Here is a 17,852-nt window from a genome sequence, read left to right on the forward strand (position 1 = left end):
GTCAGTTTATTTATCCATGTGTGTATATATTTATATTATGGTATATGGACACACTGATCTGTTTTGTAGTAAATGCCTACTATGTTCTGTGTGCTGAAGCAAAGCAAGAATTTCATTGTCCTATACAGGGACATAATAAACTCACTTGAACTTGAACTTAACTCAGCGGGACAGGCAGCATCTCTGGAGAGCGGGAATGGGTCGAGACCCTTTCTTCAGACTGTCTATTTAGTTTGTGTCTACCTCCGGTGTAACCCAGCATCCCGCAGTTCCTCCATGCACCATATTCATGACAATGACAATAAACTCACTTGAACTTGAACTTAACTCCAACTGGTCCAGAACGCAGCCGCCCGACTCATCACCCACACCAAATCCTGGCATCACATCACTCCAGTCCTCAAAAAACTTCACTGGCTTCCCATCTCCTACCGGATCACCTACAAAATCCTGGTCCTCACCTACAAAGCCCTCCACCATCTGGCCCCCCCATATCTCACTGACCTCCTCTCCCCCTACCAACCCTCACGGTCCCTCAGATCCACATCAGCCGGTCTCCTCTCCATCCACAAGTCCAACCTCCGCAGTTTTGGGGACAGAGCCTTCTCCAGGGCAGCTCCCAGGCTCTGGAACTCCCTCCCCCAACTGATCCGCAATTCCGTGTCCCTCACCATCTTCCAGTCCCGCCTCAAGACCCATCTCTTCACCTCTGCCTATCCTTCGCCCCACGTCCCCCTCCCTTTTCATCTGTGCATTAATTGCCTCATACTGTGTTTTGTATTGAATTCTGTCTTTACTTTGTGTACTAGTCATGTCTCTACTATTTACTTCATTCCCCTTACATGTTTTTCCTCTACATGCTCAATTTTTGTAAGGTGTCCTTGAGACTCTTGAAAGGCGCCCATAAATAAAATTTATTATTATTATATTATTTCCCACTGACTGTGGATGGGGCCGCCTGACTAACTGACCACCGACCCGCTCCGGCCGCGCCTTTAAGAGCCTCGGCGGACCTCCCCTTTAACATGGCGTCAAAGCCAATGGGCGCTTTTTGGCGGGCTTTGGAGTTTGAACGAACGGACGGCGGCAACGGCAACAAGATGGCGTCCGCGGCGGTGGCGGTGATGGTGACGGCCGAGTGAGTGGGGCCGGGCCGGGCGGGCGGGACCAGGGCGGGAGGGTGCTCGGCGATGTGAGGTGACGGGGGGGGGGGGGAAGATACCGGGAGATGCATCAGGTTGTCAGAGGTGGGGATGTGTTGAGATCTGTGGACATTAATGTGTTCAAGAAGGAACTGTGCAGATGCTGGAAAATCGAAGGTACACAAAAATGCTGGAGAAACTCAGCGGGTGCCGCAGCATCTATGGAGCGAAGGAAAATAGGCGACGTTTCGGGTCGAAACCCGTAAGGAAATAGGCGACGTTTCGGGTCGAAACCCGTAAGGAAATAGGCGACGTTTCGGGTCGAAACCCGTAAGGAAATAGGCAACGTTTCGGGTCGAAACCCGTAAGGGTTTCGTCCCGAAACGTTACCTATTTCCTTCGCTCCATAGATGCTGCTGCACCCGCTGAGTTTCTCCAGCATTTCTGTGTGCCTATTATCTATCTACATATGGCCAATGGGTCCGCAGTCTTAACAACCAGGGGGGTAGGCCATTTACTAAATGATTTAGGACTGAGATTGGGGGGGGACTTTATGGGGGGGGAAACTGAGTTGTGAATCTGTGGGATTCTCTGCCAAGTCACTGGATGCATTCAAAAGAACAAGGGGTCACAGTTTAAGGATAAGGGGGAAATCTTTTAGGACCGAGATGAGGAAAACATTTTTCGCACACAGAGAGTGGTGAATCTGTGGAATTCTCTGCCACAGAAGGTAGTTGAGGCCACAGTTCATTGGCTATATTTAAGTGGGAGTTAGATTGGCTAAAGGGATCAGGGGGTATGGAGAGAAGGCAGGTACAGGATACTGAGTTGGATGATCAGCCATGATCATATTGAATGGTGGTGCAGGCTCGATGGGCCGAATGGCCTACTCCTGCACCTATTTTCTATGTCTAAAAGAGAGTTAGATTTAGCTCGTAGGGCTAACGGAATCAAGGGTTATGGAGACAAGGCAGGAACGGGGGACTGATTCTGGATGATAGCCATGATCACATTGAATGGCTCGAAGGGCCGAATTGCCTCTTCCTGCACCTATTGTCAATGTAGAAAAGTCTCGACCTGAAACGTCACCCATTCCTTCTCTCCTGAGATGCTGCCTGTCTCACTGAGTTACTCCAGCATTTCATACCTAGCTCCGTAGACTCTGCCGCACAAGAACAGGTCCTTTGGCCCACAATGTCCGTGCAGAACACAATGCCAAGACTACATCATCCATATCCCTCAATTCACAGCGGTCTGACGAAGGGTTCTGACCCGAGATGTCACCTATTCCTAAGATAGACACAGAATGCTGGAGTAACGCAGCGGGACGGGCAGCATCTCTGGAGAGAAGGGATGGGTGTCGTGACCCTTCTTCAGACTGAAATTTCCACATACCTCGACTCCATCCTACACCCCCCCCCCCCCATTCGAATCGCTCCCTAACTATGTCCAAGACATAGAACATAGAAAAAAGGAACAGAAGTATGCCCTGGTGATGGCAAATATCAGATGATAGCTGGACTGCTTCTGCTCTGGTTTAGAAAGACTGAGAACTGATTTACAAAGGAGAATTCTTGCAACCAGGCAGGTGTGTCTCTAAAATTGTGCTGCCTTTGACTAGCTCCATTGACGGAGAAACTTTGCTAACTTTCAGGCTGCTTAAAGAGGTAGAATCAGCAAGAAATCTCCCTAAAACAGAGGAATGTACAACAGAGGAAGGCCCTACTGTCGTTCAGCATGCGATGGTGAGTATTGTGGTTCGATGATGCATTATTATGCAATTTAGGCAATGTTAATAAGCGATTTGTATATTAAATGTTTGCATCCCTAGTCTAAATTTAAGGATGAAGCAATTTGATAAGATCTGATGCTTCAGCTGGCTGCAGATGGTCAGAAGTGGGAATGTATAGAGATCAGTGGGCATCATTATCTATCTACATATGGCCAATGTGTAATCAAGTTATGTCTGCCATTAGGACAACACATTGGCTTTAGCTGGAGAGAATTAGACAACACATTAGCTGGAGAGAATTAGCCTAGGATTGTCCTCATTGAACAAATAACTTTACACCAGTGTTCAGATCCTTCCGAGACTGTGACATTCTTACTTTCAGCAGCACAACAGATATGTAAGCATAGTTCTCTGTAAATCTTTTTAAGATTTTGCCTTCCACCACAGTGAGGAGGTGTTTGGTGAACTTTGTGTTAAATTTGTGTTGATTGTGTGTTTTTGTCATTTTTTATTATATGTATGACTGCAGGGAAACGAAATTTCGTTCAGACCGAAAGGTCTGAATGACAATAAACAAATCTAATCTAATCTAATCTAAACATCGTAATAAACAACAAAAAGTACAGTATACATTTATTAAAATAGTGAAAAGCCAAAGACATTGTCCTCCAAGTCTGTGTAGTGCTAGTAACATGTTTGTGGCTGCAGGAGTCAGTTAGAAGCTATCCTAAGAAATCATATGTATAAATTCATTTGCAGGATAAATTACTCTAAAAATGTAATTATTGTGGCCTTGTCAAACATAAGGTTTAGCACTACACGCTACGAATCCCAGTTGTGGAGACACTGGTATTGTTGCCTCGTTGTAGGACATTGATCATTCTTTTTATTCTGAATTTTAATTCATGTATTGTGTGTTTTGTTTGGGGTTTGTTTTTTTAATATATAATTTATGATGCTTTTATGAGTGATATACAAAGATTTTATATGTACTTTATGATGTTTTTTAATATGCAATGCATTTTTATGTAATGTCCCTTGTCTGGACCTTGAGTCTGTAATAAATCTAGTATTATTATGTAGTTTGGAGTTTAGTTGGAGGTTCTTGTCCACCTTTTATGATATGGATGAAAAGTCCGGTCCTTGTTATTTGAGCATAGCATTTTGAGTTTTTACGCCAAAGTTCTTCTGTAACCAACCAATACAAATAATAACTGCAATGTGACTGCCATCTTGGTCTCTTAAAGGGTTTTCGGAGGAACCAGAAGATGACGTTTCGGCAGCTGAAGACTTGTGCTTTGTTGTTGGATCTGGTGAAAAACAGTGATGCTACCACGATTAAAGAAATCACACAGCAGCAGGACATCCGTGAGTTTTGCGGTTCAGATGTGTCTGAGGAAATCTGGGGTAGAAAGTGCAAGGAAGCCTGTCCTTGGCTGTCCACCTTTTTCAACAAACAACGGGGTTCAAATGGAAGAATAGAGGCAAGAGTGTTTAATTGTTACTTGTGCAAGCAATCAATCATTTAAACTTTCACTTACAGCAGTATAGTCAGAGAGTGGTGAATCTGTCGAATTCATAGCCACAGAAGGCTGTGGAGGCCAAGTCAATGGATATTTGTAAGAGAGATAGATAGATTCTTGGGAGAAGGCTGGTGAATGGGGTTAGGAGGGAGAGATAGATCAGCCATGATTGAATGGCTGAGTTGACTTGATGGGTCGAATGGCCTAATTCTGCTCATATCATTTATGAAATTATAACAGGTCTGTAAACATAATACACATTGATGATATGTAATAAACAAACACCCAATAAATTAATAATTGAAATATTGGTGCAAAAAATTCTGAAGGCCTTGGAGCAACTAAATACAATCCCTAGAAGTGCATGGCTGTTGTGTCGTGTTCAAGATGGTTGTTGTGAAGAGGCCGGTCTTGAAACTAGTGTTCACGTTTTTCAGAATACCAACTCCCCAATGGTAGGAGTGAAATGAGAGCATGGCCAGGTGATATGGGTCTTTGATATTGGTTACCTTTTTGAGGTAGCGCCTCCTATAGATCCCTTTGATGAAGGGGGGGGGGGTCAGAACCTGTGATGGACACCGGGCTGTGTCCATCACGCTCGGTAATCTCCTTCGTTCCTCGGTGTTCGAGAAGCAGAAGCAGGCTGTAATGCAACTCGTCAGCATGCTCTTTACCACACACCTGTAGAAGTCGACATACCAAATCTCTTCAATCTTCTAAGGAAGTAGAGGTGTTGATGAGCTTTCTTTGTGATTGCATTGCATTGGTGCTTATTTTTAGTTTAGTTTATTGTCACGTGTACTAAGGTACAGTGAAAAGCTTTTTGTAGCCTGCTATCCAGTCAGCAGAAAGACTGTTCATGATTATAGTCGAGCCGTCCACAGTGTACAGATACAGATAATGGGAATGGAATATAGTGCAAGTAAAGCCTGATGAAAGGTGGTCCAATGGTCACCAAAGAGATGGATGGCAGCTCAGCTTGGTATTTCAGCCGCAAAGTACAAATTGTGTAATTGATTTTAACTGACCCATGACAGTGAATGAGGTGTCTTGCCTGGTGCAGAGGGGGTGTTGTATTGGCAGCAGTAGACCTGTTAAAAGATGGAGTATTTACAAAGGAACTTCACTTTTTTAAAGAGCTGAAAGTCAATGAAACGAGGCAGAGGTGGAAGAGTTTGAAGTCGGAATCTCGAGTGCAAGAAGAGGAGTTGCAAAACATCTCCACAATCCTGCAGAAATTCCAAGCTTTGGAGACGAAGCAGCAAACTCTGAGGGAAGCTGTGCAGCTGTATGAAGCAAAGGTAACTGCATTCTGATTCCATCATGTAGAAACTAAGAACTACAGATGCTGGTTTATACCAACGATAGGCACAATGCTGGAATATACAGGTGTGAACATTGAATTCTCTCATTTTAAGTAACTTCTGCATACACTCCCCCCCCCCCCCCCCCCCCCCCCCCCCCCGTTGCCCCCTTCCTTCTCCCTGGTCATTTAACCTGTTCTTCGGCGCTCCGCATTGTATCCCTATTGAGATTGCACCTTCCCGAGCCAATAGTGGGCTTACCAGGACACCACCTTGTCTGAGGTCATTTGTAGCTGGCCCTGATTGATCATGTTCTGTTTGTGCCTCCAGATCTTCACTCCCCCATCCCACCCCCTAACTTTCAGACTGAGGAAGGGTCCTGACATAGTGGGGCGCAGTTTTTTTCCATAGTGCTGTCTGATCTGCCGCGTTACTCCAGCATTTGGTGTCTATCACCGGTTCTATCGTAGCTGTTGTGTTCTTCTTGTTGGCCACGGTGCACTTTGTTGCTTCCAAGTTTGGCGTGGCTTCTGTCTCAAGCTCAGCATCAGGATTGTTGATTCATTTTCATAATCTTTCCATTAAATAGAAACAACAGCTTGAAGAGGCTGCTCAACGGAAGAGGTTACAGCAGAAGGAGGTATGTTTGCGTGAGTTATGTCTGCTAACTTCCCTGACATGGACCAGTAGGTTATTGTAAAGTTCCATCAGCTCTGTTCATAACTCATAGAAGCAGAATTAGGCCATACGGCCCATCGAGTGCTCTGCCGTTCAATCTTGGCTGATCCTTCCCACTCCACCCCATTCTCCTGCCTTCTCCCCATAACCCTTGGCACCCTTACTAATCAAGAATGTTAATATCCGCCTTTCAAATAACTTTTGACGGCCTTTGCGGCCATTTGCAACAATGAATTCCACAGATTCACCACCCTCTGACTAAAGATGTTCTTCCTCACCTTTCTAAAGCTAGGTCCTTTTATTCTGTGGATGTGCCCTCTGGTCCTTGACTCTCCCACCAGTGGAAACATTCTCTCCACATCTGCTCTCACCAGACCTTTTGCTATTCAGTAAGTTTCTATGAGGTGTCTCCTCATCCTTCTAACCACCAGCGAGTACAGGTTCAGTGCTGGTGTCCTCCCACAGTCGCCAGGTTTGCTGAACTATTGCTTTCATGGATCGAATCTCAAGCCCTGGGTTGTCTGCCCATCAATAGTAATCCCTGGTGTACTGCAGCCAATTGTTCCTCCACTTAGCCTCATTCTTTGAGCCGCAGTGGAACGAGCTCTAATGTGTACAGCATTGTAGACTCGTTTAACATGGAGGCAGGCCCTTTGGCCCACCAAGTCTGTGCTATTCCCGTCAACATTCTCCCCCACACACACACACAAATTTTTCCACTAGCCAACAACCATTCAAACTTCACGAAACCCAGGCGGGCACAGGGAACGGCACCTTCCCACAGACAGCACTGAGAGTCAGAATTGATGTTGGGTCCCTGGCACAGTGGTGGAGCTGTTCTATTAGTTATGCTACTGCATTGTGTATGGTTGGGAATGATGTTCTTTTAAACATATTCTATGCTGTATTTTGGAATTTGGTGTGTAGAAGCAGAAACTTGGATTGGGTGAAGAGAAGAGTCGGATTGAGCGTGGAATTGAGGAGTGCACTCTGTCTATCAGCAAATGTCGAGCTTTAATACAACAGGCACAAAAGGCAGTCCAGCAACTGGCCAGGAAAAGTGGCTTCAGTGAGAGGTGAGGATCACTAGACAAGATATTAAACGATTAATAGCCATAACAATTTACTGTGCACAAACTATTCATGAACCATAGGAGTAGAATTAGGCCATTCGGCCCATCTAGTCTACTCTGCCATTCAATCATGGCTGATCTATCTTTCCCCCTCAATCCTATTCTCCTGCCTTCTCTCCAATTGAGTTACTTGAGTTACCAATCAAGTAACACAATTTCCGCCTTAAAACTACCTAATTACTTGGCCTCCACAGCCGTCTGAGGCAAAGAATTCCACAGATTCACCACCCCCTGACTAAAGAAATTCCTCCTCATCTCCTTACTAAAGGTACATCCTTTTATTCGGAGGTTGTGCCCTCTGGTCCTATACTCTCCCACTAGTGGAAAAATCCTCTGCATCCATTCTATTCAGGCCTTTCACTATTCGGTTAGGTTCAATGCAGTCCGCCCCTCATCCCTCTAAACTCGAGTGAGTGCAGGCCCAGTGCCGTCAAATGCTCAATATATATTAACCCAATCAATCCTGGGATCATTCGCATAAACCTCCTCAGGACCCTCTCCATCACCAGCACATCCTTCGAGTTGGCAGTTGCATCATGAAGGCCCTCCCTGTGGAGTCGATGACTGATATTTCAGGTGGTGAGCATTGAACATCGCGTCAGCCACAGAAATATTCTGGGAAGATTCTGTTTTACACTCTACAGTTCACTTTTTCAAAAATGTCTGAGCAGTAGAGTTGCTGCCTTACAGCGCCAGGGGCCCAGGTGCCTGAACAGAGTTTACACGTTCTCCCCGTGACCTGTTTTTCCCAGATGCTCCGGTTTCGTCCCACACTCCAAAGACGTACCTGTTTGTCAGTTAATTGACTTTGGTAAAATTATAAATGGTCCCTGATGTGTAAGATAGTGCTAGTGTGCGGGGTGATTGCTGGTCGGCGCGTACTCTGTGGGCTGAAGAGCCTGTTTCCACACTTTATCTCTAAACTAAACTTATGATGAAAGAAAACAAGAGTGATTACTACCACAGCAACCTCTGATTAAAATCGGTAATATTTTTCCAGCTGTCTGAGAAAGAATTTTACGCTCACGATCATAGAATCGGAAACATTTTTGGCTCCGAAGCCGATTCCTATCTGTGCTGACCAAGGCTTCTCTCACTTCCCAGCTCTCTGACCATTCATTTGTAGCATACAGCACAAAAGCACTTCCACTCAAACTTTTTATATGTGCCGTGGTTTCTGCTTTCATGTCTTCGAGGAAGTGAGTTTTGGGTCGTCTCCCGTCCAAAAATGACAATTATTTTAAATCCATTCCCCATGTTTATTACCTTCTCTTCTAAGGGTAATAGGTCCTTGCCATTCACTCTGCCTAAACCTCGCATGTTTTTCCTCTTTCCCAAATATACAATCATAATCTAGTCAGTCGTCTTAAATTCTGCAGCCCTGACGTCATCCATGTAAACTATCTCTGGATCCTCTGCTTTTGCATCCTCCTGTGGGGAGATCATATCTATACACAGTAGTGTAGTTGCGGCCTAGATAGTTTTATACTTTCATATAGTCTCATATCTTGCATTTTATTCCACTAATATTAAAGGAAAATATTGCATATGTCATCATAATAATCCTCTTTCCTGCCCCGCTGTCCATATGAGGCATGCATGCCATGGTCCTTCTTTCTCTACACTTAGTTCCTTTAGGATGAGGAATTTCTTTAGTCAGAGGGTGGTGAATCTGTGGAACTCATTGGTTGGGAGAGTGGGCTAAGAAGTGTTGGATGGGATACAACATAGTAAAGTGTGGCGTCATGCATTGTGGTAGTAGGAATAACGGCGTAACTATTTTCTAAATGGGGAGAGGATTTGGAAATCAGAGGTGCAACGGGCTAGAATATAAAAGCAGGGATGTAAAGCCAAGGCTTTATAAGGCATTAGTCGGGCTGCATTTAGAAATATAGATAGACATAGAAAATAGGTGCAGGAGTAGGTCATTCGGACCTTCGAGCCTGCACCGCCATTCAATATGATCATGGCAGATCATATTTGGAGTATTGTGAGCAGTTTTGGGCCCCATATCTGAGGAAGGATATGCTGGCGTTGGAGAGGGTCCAGAGGAGGTTTACGAGAATGATCTTGGAGATGATTGGGTTAATGTGTGTTGAGCGTTTACTCACTCATGCTTGCGAGCACTTCACCTTCTTCTTGCCTTTCCCCTCATGACTAATTCTGTTGTGTTTTATTAAAGAGTCAGCCCGTGTGATGTCCGCACACTGTCACAGCTCCAACAGGTTCTGAAGACCCAGTCAGGTGTGGAAATCCTTGGGCTCTCCGAAGACCAAGTGAGGCTTCAGTTTGATCCCTGTGCGTTGATCTCACTGACTAAGCTCACTCCTCTCGTGCTGACCGTGACCTGGACTGACAATGGGGCGGCAAAGCTCGAGGTGCGAGATCACTTTCCCTTTTGGGTATTTATTGCTTGCAGCTTAAATTCACTTCCCACATGCCTCTTGAGTTACAAATTGGGCCAACTCGAGGGTTTTGTTTGGGGAGTGTGTCTGAAGTGATACCTGGTGTTGGAAAGGATGACCGAGTGGGTTGTCTAAAACTAAATGTAGTCGTGCTTTCAAGTATTATATTGTTGGGCAGAAGATACAAAAGCTAGAAAGCGTGTACCACCAAATTCAGGAGCAGCTACTTCCCCTCTGCTATCAGACTTCTGAACGTTCCTTCTATCAGCTTGGGTGCAGTCCTGATCTCCCAACCTACCTCACTGCGAACATTGGACTTTTTCTCTGGAACTGTTGCGTTACAATGCTGAAAAACTGTATTCTGCATTCTGGTAGTTATCTCTTCGCTCTACCTGCTGTCCTTGTGTATGGCTTGATTGTATTCGTGCATAGCATTATCTGATTCGATTGGATAGCACACCAACAACAGCTTTCCACTGTATCTCGGTACACCTGATGATAATGTGCCAATACCAATAGTCCTGTTTTTCTATGGTCTCACACACTAGACTGTAAAAGAAATGGCTAAGACTTTTGTATCTTCATTGTTCAGGGACGACTGGAGGCTGGTTAATGTGCCTATATTTAGGAAGGGCTGCAGGAACAAGTTGTGCAACTGCAGGATTGTGAGCCTTGCATCAGTGATAGGAAAGGTACTGGAACGGATTCTGAGGGACAGGATTTATTTGCATTTGGAAGGCAAGGACTGATTTGGGATAATCAGGATAGCTTTGTTCAAGGGAGATTATGTCTCAAAAATTTGTTTGTGTTATATTTTGAGGAGATGACTAAGGATTGACGAGGGCAGGGCAATGGATTTTGGTAAGTCCTTGGATCTTAGCAAGACTTCTGGGGCTGGGTCCTTTATTCGTCATTTAGTTTATTAATGATTAGTAAGTTTGTCGATGATACTAAAATTGGTGGTATAATGGACTATTGCGGTGTGTGTGTGGTTTTAAATGTAAAGTGGATGGCGCAGTGAATAGAGCTGCTGCCTCACAGCACCAGAGACCCAGGCTCAATCCTGCCCTCTGGTGCTGTCAGTGTGGAGTTTACAGGTTCTCCCTCTGACAGCGCTTCCTCCGGGTGCTCCACTTTCCTCCCACAACCCAAAGAAGTGTGGTTAATGAGCTGTAAATTGCCCCTAGTGTGTGGGGAGTGGATGAGAAAGTGAGGTCACATACAGCTAGTGTGAACGAGTGGTCGATGGTCAACGTGGACTCGGTGGGCCGAAGGGCCTGTTTCCATGCTGTATCTTTCTTATCAATCAATCGGCATTTCTTTTCAATCCTCTTCCCTAGACCAACTGTGCCTTCCTTGACCTGTCTGAAATGGAGTTCGTTGATCTGCCAAACGTCACAGCTGAGATCTGGAAACGTTACATGAGCCAAGCGGAACTCTGGGGGGAAATCCAGGACTTGCAAAACAGGTGAGTTTGCATTCTTTATTTCAAAATAGAAATAGGATGTATAGAGTCGAGGAACTGAGTTATGGGCAGAGATTGGACAGGCTGCGACTTTATTGCTTGGAGCATATATGGCTGAGGGGTGATTTTATAGAGGTGCATAAAAACATGAGGAGCAACGATAGGGGGAATGCATGGAATCTTTTACCGTGGGTCGAGGAATCGAGCAAAGAGGGACTGTAGAACTAGAGCGAGGGATGGGGCGTTGTGGGGGAGGGAACTCCCACTCTCTCTCTCTGACGTCCTTGGTCTTGTTCTTCTACAAACATGCCACAAGACTTTTTTCTCCTCCAGTTTATTTCTCTGCTGATCTGAAATGTCACCAATTCTTTTTCTACGGGGGGTGGAGGCACTGTGGAACAGCGAGAGAGTTGCTGCCTCACAGTGCCAGACCCAGGCTCGATCCTGACTACTTGTGCTGTCTGTACAGAGTTTATACATTCTCCCCATAGCTGCGTGGGTTTTCCTGGAGTTACTCCAGCATTTTGTCTATTTCCACCCATCACTTCGCAGCTCTTGCCCCACCACTTCTGACCAACTTGCTCCACTTGACTCCAGCCCATTTTTTCAGTGTCCGCTAATGTCACAGACTTCCCCTTTGTGGTCTCCACCCCTCCTACGCCTGTATAAATTAAGTATTTTCCCACATTTCTCGCTGATCTGTTCATGGATCTGAAATATCTGCTGTTTCTCCACAGACGCTGACTGACCTGCTGAGTAACTCGAACATTGTCGTGATTTTTTTTTACATGAGGAGTAGAAACCAGTGTTCGATCTTTTTTCTGTTTGTCCTCTCCCCAGGTTTGAACAAAGTTACTACTTCCTTGGACATGCAGAGCAAAGGTGCAGGTCATAGATTCATACAGCGTGGAAACAAGCCCATCTGCCCAACTTGCCCACACCGACCATCATGTCCCATCTACACCAGTCCCACCTGCCTACATTTGGTTCATATCCCGTTAAACCTATCCTATCCATGTACCAGTCTAAATGTTTCTTAAACTCTGATAGTATTGCTTGTAGGTGTTAGATGCAGTTGGCATATTGAATATGTAGGAAGAAACTGCAGATGCTGGTTTAAATCGAAGATAGTCAAAATGCTGGAGTAACTCAGCGGGACAGGCAGCATCTCTGGAGAGAAGGGATGGGTGTCGTTTCGGATCGAGACCGTTCAGAGTTTGAAGAAGGGTCTTGACCCGAAGCATCACCCATTCCTTTTCTCCAGAGATGCTTCCTGTCCCACTGAGTTACTCCAACATTTTCTGTCTATCTTTGGCGTATCAGGGCATAGTCATACAGCACGAAAACAGGCCCTTTGGCCCAACATGCCCATGCCGACCAAGATGCCCCATCTAAGCTAATCCCAGTTGTCTGCATTTAGCCCATATCCATTTCCTACCCATGTGCCTGTCCAAGTATTTTTTTTAATTTGATCTCTTTATTCTGCTGGTTTGGATCAGATTCTATTTCAGCTTTTAATTCTGGCGCAGCAGCTTGGAATATGTTTGTTTAATTGCCATATTCATGTGAGATTTTGCTGTCTCGCTTCCAGGTATGCCATTGATTGGCTGGAAGATGAACGGAAGATGAAATTTCTGCATTGGAGAGCTGGCCGCTCCTCTAACATAGTTTACACTTTGTATGTTGAGCACGGTTACCCTAGCGACGGCGAGGTTAAACTCTGCTCCATCCAAGAAAACAATTGTCTGGTTGAACTGGTGATTAAGGTGAGGACACAACTCTGCACTGTTTAAATGTAGAAACAAAGAACTGAAGATGCTGGTTAATACACACAAGAACACAAAGTGCTGGAGTAACTCAGTCTGAAGAAGGGTCTCGACCTGAAACGTAACCTATCCGTGTTCTCTAGGGATGCAGCCTGACCACCTGAGTTACTCCAGCACTTTTATGTTCCATTCTGCATTGTAACCTCTGGTCAATAGACGGAGAAACTCTGGGTCAGGCAGCATCTGTGGAGGCCAAAGTGTCATTGACGTTTCAAATTGATGCTCTTCATCAGTCCTGATGATGGTTCCGACTCCATATGGACCATTCCTTTGCCTCGGCAGATGCTGCCAGACCTGCTGCATTCCTCCAGCAGTTTGGTTTTGGCTGCAGGTTCCAGCGTCTAGTCTCTTGCCTCTCCCAACTTGGGAGGCATGGCGGCGCTGAGGTAGAGTTGCTGCCTTACAGCACCAGAGTTTTCAGCACCCTGTACCACCTTCCTGATGGTAGTAGCTAGATGAGAATGATGCCAGGTTGGTGTAGGTCTTTGATATTGGCTGCCTTTTTGAAAAGTTGCCTTCTAGATCCCTTTGATGGTGGGAAAATCAGTACCTGTGATGGAGCAGGCCGTGTCTATCACTCTCTGTAATCTCTTTTGTTCTGGGGAGAGGGAGATGGTTTGGACAAGAAAGGCTGAGTGAACAGGCAGGCAGATGGAGAGGACGGGAAGCCATTTTGCACCCATCTCCAACATCAACAAATAGCTTAAGGGCGAACGATAACGAGAGTTGGCAGGCAAATGAAGTTGCTGCCTTACAACACCGGAGACCCAGGTTTGATCCTGACTACGGGTGCTGTATGTAGCAATGTTACAAAATTTTGAGATTTTTAAAATCAAGTCTGTAATTTATCCCATCAGATAAAGCATAAAAATAAGTTTAATTTGACACCTAATTCACTTTCATATCTCAAGTATTTAAAAAGTTATGGCCATTTTCATACTGGGAAATGAGCATCTTGTTCCCTATTGATTTTCTATGGACATAACAAAAAAGCTGTGATCGTGAACAGTCAAAAGCCCATAACTTTCTTAAAAATTAAGAGAACTGAATGAAATTTTCAGTTATCATAGATTGAAGCATTCTGAAACAAATATAAAATAATCTTACTTGGATGACCTGAAATTAAAGCATATAATTAGTTAGCTACCTAATTGTAGCTAATTTCAGACTTCAATTACTAGATCTAAACATCTATCCATTTCTTAATAAATGATTAACATTTTTAAATAGCCTAAATGTCCAAATAATATTCACAAATAATTCACAATAAAACATGATTTTTAAATCTCATTTACATTAATTTATAGGCCAAATGGAAGGAATTTAGTGTTCAATTGCTGTAAATAAATGCCCATTTAAATCAGCTTTCCAGTGGGTCCCTGTGGAACGCGCTGGTTTAGAACGTTCACATTGCGGTAGATTTGTGCCCCAAATGCCCAGAAAAATACTGCGGGATATAATGCGCCCAAAATGAGCTACTCGCAATATTAAACTTTGTATAAAGGGATCTTAAGAAGCCCTTTTTAATGTAAAAATATACAACCTACCTTCAGTTATTTGCTCTATGAGACCCTGCGGTTGCTGGTGTTCGCGGGTTTAGAGATTGATTTTTAAACTACTATAACTATTATACGAGGCCTTTAAAACTAATAGTAGCTTTTGCGACGGGGTCTTCCAGCGTTTTTTCGTTAATAATTAACTAGGCTGAACATCTTCGATTTGAACAGCCTAGAGAAAATCGCGTTTTAAACCCGCCCCCCTCTAAACGGCGCCAAAATCGCGCACACCCGCAGCGGCAGATTTTCAGCGACGCTTCAGGTAGGCTTTGCAATATACCTACTGTATGTACGGAGTTTGTACATTCTTCCCGTGGCCTCTGGGTTTTCTCCGAGATCTCCGGTTTCCTCCCACACTCAAGACGTACAGGTTTGTAGGTTAATTGGCTTGGGATAAAATGTAAATTGTCCCTAGTGTGTGTAGGATAGTGCTAATGTGCGGGGATCGCTGATTGTTGCGGATTCAGTGGGTCGAGGGGCCTGTTTCCGTGCTGTATCTTGAAACTAATCAGTATTTTTTCCCATTACAGTTGCTGAGCTAACACTCTTACTTCTTTTCCAGCCTCCACAAACCAAGCCTTTGCTCGCTGACTGGTTGGAGTATCTGAACAACTTGGAGTGTCAGCAAGGATAGATGGCGATTCCTCTTCTCATGTACATATGATTCGCAGTGAGCTGCAAAAACTGATCCACCTTTCTCTCTCTCTACACTAATAAAAAAAAAAAGTTTATTTTTATGGTGTATTGTTAATTTTAATTTAGAAATATAGTGTGGATGTGATCCTTTTTTACGTCTGAAGAAGGGATCCGACCCGAAACGTCACCCATCGTTTTTCCCCAGAGATGCTGCCTGCCCGCTGAGTTACTCCAGTATTTTGTGTCTCTAGGACTGAATGGGTTTCCTGATTGGGCCCTTCAGCCCAATTTGTTCATGCTGACCAAGGTGGCCCGCCTAAACTCGTCCTATTGCCTGTGCTGTGCCTCTAACCTTTCCTATCCATATTCCAAGTGTATTAAATGCTCTTGTAGTATAGTTTAGAGATACAGCATGGAAGCAGTCCCTGAGGTACACTAACATGATCCCACACACATTAGGGACAATTTACGCTTATATCAAGCCAATTAACCTGCTGTCTGAAGAAGGGTTTCCTCCCAAAACATTGCACATTTCTTTCGCTCCATCGATGCTGCCGCACCCGCTGAGATTCTCCAGCACTTTTGTCTAACCTGTGTTAAGTGTGGGAGGAAACCAAAGATCTCAGAAACCCATGGGGAGAATGTACAAATTCCATAGACAGCACCCATTGTCGGGATCGAACCTGGGTCTCTGGCATTGTACGGCGGCAACTCTACCGCTGGGCCAATGCCGCCTAGTACCTGCTTCAGCTACCTCATCTGGCAGCTCGGTCCACATACCCACCACCCTCTGAAAAAGGTTTTCCCTTCGATTCTGATTAAATCTTGCTCCTATCGCCCTGGGGATTCTGCAGAAGGGTCCCAACCCGAAACTTCATCTACCCATTCTCTCCACAGATGATGCCTGACCTGCTTCAGTTCCTCCAGAGCTTTGTATTTTGCTCCAGGTCAAAACTTAAATATCTTCACCAAAGATACTAACTTTGAGTTCCTCCACAGATACAAGTCATGCAATGTTGAACTGCTGGCATTCACCATCCATGGTGTTGTTGAAAGGAGAGACGCATACACACAAATATCAGTACAGGAAATAAATTTATTTTTTTAATGGAACATTTGAGTATAATTGTTTGGTGACAAAGAAAAAACTATGTAACTGGTTGATAATTGAGCCAATTGCTGAAATACAGCTTCTTTCTCTTGAGCAAGCTTATTAATGCATTGACTGGCCTCTAAATAAACAAAAACATTTTGAAAGAAAGGGTTAAGGTCTTTTCGTTTTAATGGTCTCAAAGTAATAACAGGGTTCTCTGCACACATGTTAGCACTCGGCATGGTAAAATACTGGCTTCGAACACAATGATCAGAAATATTCAAAACTGATAAATTCATTTTAATAGGCAGCATATGACAGCTGGGAATTTTCAATCTTTATTTCCTACATTTACCACCTGCACCTTCCCTTACTTTTAATTTATTTCCTCCCTCCCTCTGCATACTCCATCTAAGCTGCTGAAACACTCCCCCCCCTCCCCCTCCCTCCCGTGTTCTCTGATTTTAATCTTAGCATTTTATGAAGCAGCGACCTCAACATGGGTTTCGATGTGGCATCTACTAAAGGTTGCTGATCAAATGCAAGGTTCTTTCTCTAGTTTATACATTTAAGCATCAGATCTAAACTGCTCCTTGGGTTTTGTGTAGAAACACCTTCCTGGATGAAGTATCTCTGGAAATAAACACAGGGGAAAGAAATTCCCCCATCCTTGCCTTTTGATGTTTGTAATTACAGACTTGAATACTTCTCTTCCACACCCCATTAACAGATCTGTCATCTGTTATAGGGGCCATGCTTCTAAAGTTACTAATGTAAACAAAGTTTAAAACCATCAGACGGATGGATCTAAGATAAGTAAAACAGGGAATTCTGGAAATTGAGAACTAACAATGAGTTAGTCTTGGCGTCATGTTCAGTACAGGCGTTATGGGCCGAAGGGCTTGTTCCTGTGCTGTATAGAGCTATGACATTTTAAAAGTCTGACAGCACATCTTGTCTGCATGTTTACTTTAGAACTCATCTGAAGATAAACGTGAAAACCATGTTGGTGACTTTGCTGATCCCATAGAGTTCCCCTTTGGGCAAACTATTTGAGGAATTTCATGTGGGCTGTTTCATTTGGAAAATGAATCATTTCGATCCCAGGTCAGTATTTGAAAAGTACACATGGTGTGTACACGAGGCGACTTGGTTGCTGCCCGGGTCGGCTAGTCCCTGTTCCAGAGAGATTGAAGGGAGCTTGATCCCAACACTGCACAATACATTGGAAAATTAGCCCTTCCTGATGCTATCGCAAGAGACAATGGATTAAAAGCTGTATCCATCCAAGATACAGATATATAGACTATCCAAGACAGGGAGGGGAGGGGGGTTGACATGACTTCTTTATTTGGTATC

At 44.3% G+C, this 17,852-nt stretch overlaps 1 protein-coding gene across 2 annotated transcripts; it reads left to right on the plus strand.

The window, feature by feature from the left end:
* The first annotated feature begins 1,010 nt into the window (after window positions 1-1,010).
* Window positions 1,011-16,661, plus strand: LOC116981810. Of its 2 annotated transcripts, none has more exons than XM_033034929.1 (10): window positions 1,011-1,138; window positions 2,797-2,887; window positions 4,122-4,242; window positions 5,535-5,698; window positions 6,291-6,341; window positions 7,307-7,455; window positions 9,695-9,890; window positions 11,258-11,385; window positions 12,974-13,148; window positions 16,400-16,661. In XM_033034929.1, exons 1-10 carry the CDS (start codon window positions 1,026-1,028, stop codon window positions 16,418-16,420), a joined length of 1,209 nt encoding a protein of 402 aa, XP_032890820.1. In that variant the 5' UTR covers window positions 1,011-1,025; the 3' UTR covers window positions 16,421-16,661. The 2 variants fall into 2 exon arrangements, with proteins under 2 accessions (XP_032890820.1, XP_032890818.1); XM_033034927.1 differs by lacking the exon at window positions 16,400-16,661 and adding an exon at window positions 15,327-15,496.
* Window positions 16,662-17,852: the final 1,191 nt, after the last annotated feature.

This window comes from Amblyraja radiata, chromosome 16 (genome assembly GCF_010909765.2).
Source record: "Amblyraja radiata isolate CabotCenter1 chromosome 16, sAmbRad1.1.pri, whole genome shotgun sequence".
NCBI lineage: Eukaryota > Metazoa > Chordata > Chondrichthyes > Rajiformes > Rajidae > Amblyraja > Amblyraja radiata.

What these genes read in the sequence shown, in the direction of transcription:
- LOC116981810 (XM_033034927.1), top strand. Translation starts at nt 1,026, where the DNA reads ATGGCGTCAAAGCCAATGGGCGCTTTTTGGCGGGCTTTGGAGTTTGAA. An exon ending in GCGGTGATGGTGACGGCCGA is followed by an intron (nt 1,139 to 2,796) that starts GTGAGTGGGGCC and finishes GCTAACTTTCAG; the next exon opens with GCTGCTTAAAGAGGTAGAAT. An exon ending in TGCAGCTGTATGAAGCAAAG is followed by an intron (nt 5,699 to 6,290) that starts GTAACTGCATTC and finishes TCCATTAAATAG; the next exon opens with AAACAACAGCTTGAAGAGGC.